Here is a 9816-nt window from a genome sequence, read left to right on the forward strand (position 1 = left end):
TTTTTTGTGGTGTGGTGGGTCAGATACACCCAATAGTTGGGGGTGGTCTGATGCCAAAGATCTTAGACATCAGCAAACATACAATCAAGGTTCTCCCCACCATTCTAAAGGTCACAGAAGATGATAGACCAAGCTTTGAAACACCAGGAATTTTTTGTGGTATGGTGAGTCAGATACATCCAGTGATTGGGGGGTGGTCTGATGCCAGAGATCTTAGACATCAGTAAACACCCAATCAAGGTTCTCCCTACCGTTTTGAAGGTCACAGAAGATGATGGACCATGTTTTAAACCATCAATAATTTTTTGTGGTGCTGTACACCTCCTCCTCCTCCTCCTCCTCCTCCTCCTATATCAATAGATAATTTATGGAAATATTGTAAAATTAGTGTGAAAACATGTATTTACATGACTGTGATACATATAGAGCCATAGCTATAAGATACTATGTCCATTTAGCAGGGTTGTGCTGTTCTAATGTGGCGGTTCAGCAGCATCAGCTTGCAAACAGTAAAATGACCATAACTCATGTTTCCGACCACCAAATTCCTTAAAAATGAGTGCAATGGAATCCCAGTGATGTATTGCATCCAATGGAACACCCACAAGAACAAGAAAATATGATGTGTTATATATAATATATAGCCATAGGGTGTATAGACCTTTGGGTATCGAAGGCAATGTTAGATAACCCTCCTTCTGACTGGTGAGGTCTTGCATCATAAATGGACAAGATTTGCAGACCTGGTGGGTATTCCAAAGGATGAGCACCTCAACTTACGTGATGGTTGGTTGGCTCACTTCAAAGTACGGAATGGCTTGAAGCAATTCAAAAGTCATGGTGAAGCTACCTCCATGGATCCAGAAACAGCCAAAAGCAAGCAACAATATAAACAAGAACTTATTGTGAAGCATGCACATGCGCACTGCCTCATGCGCATGCGCACTGCCTCATGCGCATACGTAGTGTCTGGTGCGCATGCGCATGCGCATATGCAGTGTCTGGTGCGCATACGCAGTGTCTGGTGCGCATGCACACTGCCTCATGCGCATGCGCACTGCCTCATGCGCATGCGCAGTTCCTCATGCGCATGCGCACCGCCTCATGCGCATACGCAGTGTCTGGTGCGCATGCGCACTACCTCATGCGCATGCGCAGTTCCTCATGCGCATGCGCACTGCCTCATGCGCATACGCAGTGTCTGGTGCGCATGCGCATGCGCATACACAGTGTCTGGTGCGCATGCGCACTGCCTCATGCGCATGCACATGAGTTGTGTGTCCCAAAATTGGTTCATGCGCGTGCACACATGGGCATGTGTGCATGAGTAGTGCATTTGATTCCCCCAAATTGGTTCATGTGCATGCCCACATGTGCGCATGAGTAGTGCATTCAGTCCCAAAATAGGTGGTTCATGCGCATATGCACATGTGCGCATGAGTAGTGCATTCAGTCAGTCCCAAAATAGGTTCATGCGCACAATGCGCACATAGTATAACCCTATGGTGAGAGGGACATATTATTAAGCATGAGGGAGCTCGAGCACGAGTCAAGGAACAGTGAACAATATATTGCGGAACATGAGTCATTATCGATAAACAACGAAGACAGGATGTGGGGGCATACGATTGTTGCACAACCAAGGATTCGAAGGGAGTTACAGCCTGAGAGGCCGAGTACGTACAACAGAAAGTCAAGGAAAGTGTAGCTGAGTCGATGATTTGCGAATGTACGGGATTCCAGTGTTGTGATCCCCGGCAGCCTTGGCATACCGGCCCAGGGTGTAAGTACTACTGTCCACCGGAACCATAAATAACACGATGGACAATTTCTGTCAACTTGTGACAGAACGAGAACAAAAGCTTTTCCCACTGACTAAGCGCCACAAGTTTTTCCCATTCCCACGGGTGCGTTTGCAGGCGTTTGAACGTTTCTGTCCAAGAGAACCCTCTCCACTGACGTGGAGTCGGGGAAGTCCGATTGGTACATGATCCGGAATGACTCGGACGCATCCACTATGTAATCTCCAAGCATTGCAAGCAGCGAGCGCATGTAAAAGTCGACGGACTGGCTAGCTAAGAAACTAGGAACGTCTTCAGGTGATTCTGGCTTTAGACTTGTCCTGTCCTTAATGTATTCTTGGCCAGCAGTTCGCTATATCGTTGAGTGCACCCGTCAAGCAAAAACTTACTGTAACTTCGAGGCTCGAGCGAGCGACATGGGATCCTCGTCATGCCAGAGTCGCATGCACAGGACTCATGAAAGCATCTGTGAGTAGCAGCACTAAAGCTTTATAATAGATCCACTGCAGCTAAAGACAACCGATTATCGATACGAATATATGCTTCCACTCGCTACCTGGTAACCACCGGAACGAAAGTAGTCCAGGTAGGTCATCCCAAAAAAAAAAATGCCTGTATCATTCGTGTCTGCATCGCCGGGTTGATTTGTGGTCATTATCAATCACAGCAATAGCCATACGAACGTACTGATAAGAGTTACACGCGTAGCGACAACGGTTTACCGGCCCCTACCTCCAGAGACTATGCTAACAGTCTGTGACTTATCTGTAAAGACCTCATGCGACCGGCCAAATCCTGCACTTGCAGCCGATTGCGATGTTACTGCAATTTTTTATGGTGGTTCAGGAAACGTCCGAAGAAATGCTGACGAAGCTGCGGGTCTGAACCCGGGGAGGTCTCGATGCTCGCTGGGGGTGGGTTTGGGGTGAAATGGGGAAGGAACTTCGTCTTCGAGCGTTACAGACTCTCGATGCTTCAAGTTCTGATATTCAGGGTGTGCTGCTATACTGTTTTTTTAGATCACTTACTCACAAGCGTGATGCACGCGCGTCCAGTTCCGGAACCACCCTTAGCGTCATTTCCATCGCATTCACCCTTTACATCCACCACTTCCAAACAAAAGTCTATACCTTCTCCCAACGCTACCTGCTCGTCTTACACAGGGCCCCATATCCTACTCCTCTGACATTTCCTCCTCACGCCTTCTCAAAATGCTTCGCAACAACACGATGGGCCCTCTCGTGGAACTAACCAAGGAGGCGTGGTTCCTGATCATCCCATGACTGGGTCGTAACCCTGATGTGAATCACCGCTGCGTCAAACTCCGAAACCGCCGATGTGTGAGGATCAAAGGTCTTCATTTCCGAGCAGGCAGCAGTGGGCTTGGTGCGGGATTTCGGAGGACGGCGGCTCTTGTTGACTTCAGCCATTGCAGATTCCTCCGCACTGGCGAGGCGTGCCTGCATCAACTCCTTCGCAGCCATGGGTCTGTCGCCGTGGCTCGGATTACACCAAATTTTACATTCTGATCGTGGTGTGTCGCTCATGCAGAAACGACGAACTAAAGCAATCCATTGGAAAACTACCCATTTTCTACAGGAACACGAAAAAAACGGCTTAAAAAAGCCATTGTGAACGTGCCTAATCACTGGATGAATATGAATCAGGAATCGACGGCTCATTGATTTGGAAGAAATGTGCCTGCAGACCTAATGTGGGTACACTGCAAGATATGATATGTTAAAGACGGCGCATGAAATGTATGTATCAGTATTATGAAACATGAGCCACACGAAAGGAAAGGGACGTAGCCCTGAGCATTCACTAGTTGCATCTTCGAAGAGGAACTCCACATCATGACGGATAGTTTCTTCCCGCGTCACCCGGACCCTGCAGAATAATATCCAGTAAATGGTATAAACATCTGTCTTACTACTATATCATTCAGATCAATTCGAACCCATATCACAATCTCACAAATAATGCATATCTCCTCTGTCCTCGCTGTTGTTTTTGCTTTGGTAGCATCAGTATCTGCCAGTCTCAACATTGACTCGGATGATACCGACTGTCCTTCAGTGTGCAACTATGAAAAATGCTGCAAAGGGCAGACATGCACGGCCCAGGCCGGCGTGGGCACCACTGTGAGTGTATAATTGTGTCTTGAATTTAAGCAAGCAACTCACTGGCATGGTAGCTTATATTTGTGTGTGAATAACAATCTTTGAGTGCCTTGTCGCGACTGTGAACTACGGTAAGTTAAGTTATGTTTCTACTTCAATTAGCATCGGTGCAGAAGATGGCTGACACGTCAGTAAACCAGAAATTGCACACAGACCGGACCAAAGTTGGACCACCGCACAAAATGCTATTGGTGCTTGGAATGTCCAATTACTTGATTGGATTACAGAAACTGATGTCAGCCTAGCTGATATAAAGTGTCGTGTCGTGGCCTTCATGTTGCAAATACTTATGTCGAGAAATTTACGGTGGCAGAAAACAAGATCGGACCCAATGAAGGCATTTTTCCATGTTCGGATAGAATCAAAATATCATATTCTTGTGCTACATGCCCTGGCGATAGTAATATGAAAATAAATACTGAATCAGTTGGACAATAGAGGTGACAGGTTATATTAGGTTCGAGATTCGTGAGCACCGCCGTTTCATCCTCCTGCATCACATACATGGAGGGTAAACACACCAAATAAGACAGTAACCAAGTTGTCATATTCCACTTCGTGCGTTATGGTCCAAACAGTAATAACAAATAGCATGAGTCACTCCAAAGTAAAGAATGAACAAGTCGTTGCATGCAACAACAATCGTCTCAGTTGCGCTCGTCAAACGATCGTTGTTTCAATCATGAGAATTCGATAACTGGTTTGATCTGTTCATTCATGCTGAAGCGGGTGGGCATGATGTCTGACAGCATTGTCAATGCTCATCGGGACATCATAGGATGAACCAATCGAGGTAGAGAATACATATATCAGAGATCAAACCCTCCCACTTATCATGGGAGTCAGGAAACGAACTAATCACGAACCCACCGACTGCCCCGCAATTCTCACCAAGTCCCAAAAATCACGTCCAACGAGCAAATTCGCACCCCTTCCATAAACATACTCGAGAGTCTTGTTCATCAACGCATCCAACAAATCCTGTTGCTCACCCAGATGATGCTTCAGGTATGCAACGACAACTGCAGTCGCCCATATATTCCCGTCGACCTGCAGTTCTACTGCTTTAGCCAATATATCAACGCCCACAAGCGCTCCCAATTCAGGCGACGGCGTGAAAGAGCCGTCGAACTCCTGCAGCGAGATGATGGCGTGCGCTTCCTTGGGAACCGGTTGTGCAACGTGCGGAGGTGCTGCATGTTGTACTCGTGGCGTGACATTGAAGACTGGCGATGGTACACGCTCGATTGGATCTTCTGGGGGAGGCACAGGACTGGATGGCCGAGAGTAAGACCATCGAGAACTCGTGGAAGAGCCTTCCAATGAGCTTAATGTAGAGAACGTGTCCGTGCTTGAGTGTCGAGATGAATATGCACTCTGAATGGATGGTGATCCCGAGCGGGACTGTGCAGCGGAATAATACGTGCCGGGAAGCCGCGTCTGACGTCTTCGAGTTGTGGGGGGAGGATCAGAGAAAAAGTAGTTGAACACAGCGTAAACCGCTTGGGACAAGCTGTCCAAAACCGTCTGCACAGTGGACACATCTATTCCTGGAGCACCTTTGTCAGCAAGATTATCAGCAGCACTAGCATGGTCATGCTGCCGCCGAGACTTTTGCCATGACGTTGACCGGCGCAGCTTCCTTGCTGTTTCATGCCCAGACTCTACAGCAAAAAAGGATGTGTACTGGCTGACAAGTTGATAATCAAGCCCTAGGCGAACGATTGCCGCTTTTCGAATGTCCTCATCCGAAGCAGGTGCAATGGGTTTGGGAAGGGGCGCCCTGCCCTCGGCTAAGTCCTTCACGAGTTGTCGTGCAGCTAAAGTATGGAGGAGTGGAATGGACGACCACTCGTCCTTGAATGGTTTCACTGTCGTGACGGGAACGAGATCGTCAATGACTTCTCCAGAATCTTTGATCTTCGCAAGCAATCTGATTTCGCGAGGAATCGAACTAAAAGTTGTGATCGCAAAAACATTAAGGCGCATTCCAGGGAATATACTTGTGATTTTGGGCGGCCCTTGCTGCATCGAAGGAGGAGGTTCTAGCTGCACAACGCTGGGCGGAAGCGGATGATGGTGATTCAAGGGTGAAAAATTGACAGCTGGTGGGCTCCCCAAACCATGCCAATCAACTATGACACTCTCGATCTCGCGTGTCCGACCAGCATTAAGAAGCATCGCGCATTTCCCTGTAATGTCCTCGGCTTGGACAGCAAACAGACATATGCCTCCACCCTCACGAGCAAGACGCTCGCACAAGTCGGATGAAACATTTTCACCAATCCCAAGAGTAAATACTCTCAATTGTGCATTGGCCTTGCAGCCTTTCACAGCTCTGGAGACAACCGTGAATGGGTCAAGACTTGCGGAAGCCTAATTTGTCGTTAGATCGAATAGTTATGGCTAAGTCATCACACGCACATGTATATCGCCGTCAGTGAGGACAAACATAGCAGTGGGGCGGTCGGGGTTACGTGACGCGAGAGCGAACTGAAGGGCATCCGCAATTTCCGTCCCTCCGTAGTTGGCTTTCATGCCTTGTACGCTCGAAATCTGTGCACATCACTCATTAGCTAGCTGCTCTAAATAGTGACCAAATTTTCTTACCGCACGACGCATTTCCACCTCATTAAACAGTGCACTTTTGTTCCACAGACCGTCCACTTTGCTTCCAAAGCTGAAAATATTGAAAGTTGTCTGTGAATCCGGCAAAAGGTGAAGGAGCATTTCCAGTGTGCGCTTAGCTGTCTCCATTGGGGCTCCGCTCATGCTTCCGCTGCGATCGATGACGAAAATGTACTCTTGCGAATCCAGGGGAGGAATTTTGAACTTCGGTACGAAAGAGAGCTGCATAGCAATGGTATCACGATCCTGGGGATCGACCTCTGCGAAACACCGAGGCTTATCGAGCCCAAGAGCATGGACTGTCAGTACGAAATCTTTGTCGAGGAACGTCGTGGACGACCAAGTTACACACATCCGTCGTTCAGACTTTCTCCCAGTGCGTGACTTGTAGCGTTTGTGAATAATCGTCGGGTGAGTAGGACTGCGTATCTCCTGTATCTTATCACTGGTCTGAATATCCACAGCGATTTTGACGCAGGTGTTTTCATTGGTTGTAGACGCATCAAGCATGGCCGCTGGAGTCTGGCCGTATCGTTCGGCAATAGCGATTGGAAGCTGTAGACGGACTTGGTCCCGTCTTCCTTCGTCCAAAAGATCCATTACAAACTGTTCGTCTATCAGAAAAAGTATTCAACAACAAGAGAGTGCACTCACCGTCAATCTTGCTGTGACCCTCTGTCGAGCGGGAATCGAGCCAATTGAGATCGTGAATACTGGAGTAAGGTTGATAAAAATCAGCGCTCGTCCAGTATCATCGAAACGTGTTAGTCATACTATCGTCCGTCACCCATTCTACAAGTCCTGCTGTTTTTCCCGCATCTACTGCACTCTGGAAAGCTTGTGCGGCTTCTGACTTTTCCTTCGCGACACCAACAATAACACGGCCATCGGCATACTCGAGCTCAAAAGCACAAGCAGCAGCACTCGCTGGAAGAGGGAATACATATTTGGCCCGGCTGGTAGGGCTATCCGACATGTTCTCAAACACTTGAGAGAGCACAACCCTCGCAGAAACTATTACAAGGAAAGTGGCGTGCTGATTAGTGCTTTTTACCTGTACAGCGAGGGATATACGCACTGTCGACCATCCATACTCTCACATCGACCTCTTGGAGCGGCAAATGCAAGAGACCTTTGTCCGGAGAGTGATGTATAATTCCTACGTGTCTGTCCATATTAAAGTGACGAGATAAGGTGGAGATAACACCTTGGTGATTTTATAATTGGAGTTTGACGCCCGGGCTTCCTGTGCTGAAACCCATGATCCTTTGGAAGTGTGAACAGGAATATCCGAGGCTGTGACATGCTGCTGCTCTGATTCCTGTGATGAACTGCCAGCTCCAAGAACTTCTTCCAGGGAAACTCGAGACTGAATGAAGTATATCCTATTAATTTTGAGAGTGTGAATTTCAAATAGACCGTCAGCGGCGAATCCGAGGTACTGCGCTGACTCGATATGCCCTCACTTCACATTGGAGCACGTGTCTTAAACTTCCCGTTCATTTGGTGGCATGTCGTCATTCCGTGCAGTCACTAGTACTGTACTATAAGCCAACTGATACACAATCAGGGAGGCGATATTTTGGTGTCACAAGTTTATAACATTTCTGAGTCATTAGAATTCTTTAGCACTGTCGAATAAGCTTAAGCTCGGACCCTGATATGCACTACAAGAAATTACAAGAACATTGTAGCGTTGTGCGATGATTGCGGAACTACCCCATGGAATATTAGTCACAAAAGTCAAAGCCAAGAGTACCCAATTCGGCGGTTATCTGCAACAGATACTTTGGATCAGTCGAAGTGCACAGGCACTCACAACTTTCTCCCCCTATTATCTATCACTATGTCCGCACGCCGCAGCCCAGTCTTGTGAACGATTAACATGTCCCGGCTTTACATATCACCATTGATCAGTAGGGTGAAAGTGCCGTTCTGGATTTCCAAGGTCATTTACAAACATCGCTCCAGGCTGTAGCACAAGTACTTACATCACTGTGTACATCACGCTTCTAGTGAAGCACCGAGGAAATGAGTAACATCAGTGCCACTGCAGTACTGCTTCTCATAGGCCTGCAGGGTGTGTTGATTCTCGGCTAGTAGTGGTGTCTTTCCAGCGGCATATCGTGTTGCACAACATGATACGTGAGTACTACATCTTAAATCATAATAAAGGTTCTGTATTAGCGTCCAAATCATAACCCAAAGGAAAGACACACCACGAGTACATATAGAAAGATGCGCCTCCGAACCAACTTTTCGGCACGAGGGTGATCCCCACAATGTCATGATCATGTTATGCCAAGTCTATACTGAGGCCGTCGATCTGAATGGTCGTGAAATGTGGCTGAGCTACATTAACTCCACCCAGAGCTTGAAATTTTTGCAACTGCCAGCGAAACGGCTTGACTTCCGACCGTCACGGACCTCCGGGGCACAATTTGTCCCGAAGCCACAGCTTTGAATGTCATCTGATTAGCTGCTCCCAGAAGTGGCAATAGATCACCGCACTGATGCGCAGGTTGATCAAACTTTCCTTGACTGACGAGATTCAGACGGAGTACGCCTTAAACCCCGCGAGAAGAGTGGTCTTATGGCCCGATTCCGGGAAGGATGCAAAAGAATGCTTATCCACGTGCAAAGCCGCACTACTCGAGACAAACTTAAACTGCCCTCATAACCAGTGCGACGCATCTGCTGTGATGCAGTCCAGGCTATACGCCAGTATGTGATGGCCTGTTATATGCCTGTCAAGCAGTACTTTCGGCGAAGGTTCATGGCTCCGAAGCATAATAGGTAGATTTCTGAAAGCAAGAAAAGGTCAATAGTAATTCAATAAAACACTCAACGATACCAAGGACGGGCCGCATCATCGAGGACACAGCGTCAATCACAAATCTGCTACTGTCGATTAGTGACACTCAATAACCTAAGAGCTTACGAACCAACATTGCCTGGGACGACTTTGACCACGAGTCATTTCTACCATACGAACGGTGGGTTCTAAAACAAATTGGTGCTAGCGGTCAACTCGATGTGGATAGCTGATGTGAAAACGCACGATTGACAGAACGGAAGAAACTGGGCTTCACACTGAGGCATCTTGAGTAAAACTGCTTTAGTCCAGGTGCAAATTGCGCTGGATAACTATCTCGATGAATAGCCATCACGCCCTTTTGAAACTGCCAGAGTGATTGTGCGTC

The 9816-nt window shown here is 47.6% G+C and overlaps 1 protein-coding gene across 1 annotated transcript; it reads right to left on the bottom strand.

Moving 5' to 3' along the window:
* Positions 1-4364: 4364 nt before the first annotated feature.
* On the bottom strand, positions 4365-8193 carry EDB93DRAFT_1229775 (uncharacterized protein). Its single transcript, XM_041451270.1, has 6 exons — positions 7692-8193; positions 7388-7627; positions 7268-7326; positions 6596-7219; positions 6410-6541; positions 4365-6361 (listed from the first exon to the last, which is right to left on the bottom strand). The coding sequence occupies exons 1-6, from the start codon at positions 7786-7788 to the stop codon at positions 4844-4846; spliced, it is 2670 nt and encodes an 889-aa protein (XP_041305477.1). The 5' UTR covers positions 7789-8193; the 3' UTR covers positions 4365-4843.
* Between the last annotated feature and the right edge of the window lie 1623 nt (positions 8194-9816).

This window comes from Suillus bovinus (assembly GCF_016758785.1).
Source record: "Suillus bovinus strain UH-Sbo-P2 chromosome Unknown EDB93scaffold_47, whole genome shotgun sequence".
NCBI classification, from domain to species: domain Eukaryota; kingdom Fungi; phylum Basidiomycota; class Agaricomycetes; order Boletales; family Suillaceae; genus Suillus; species Suillus bovinus.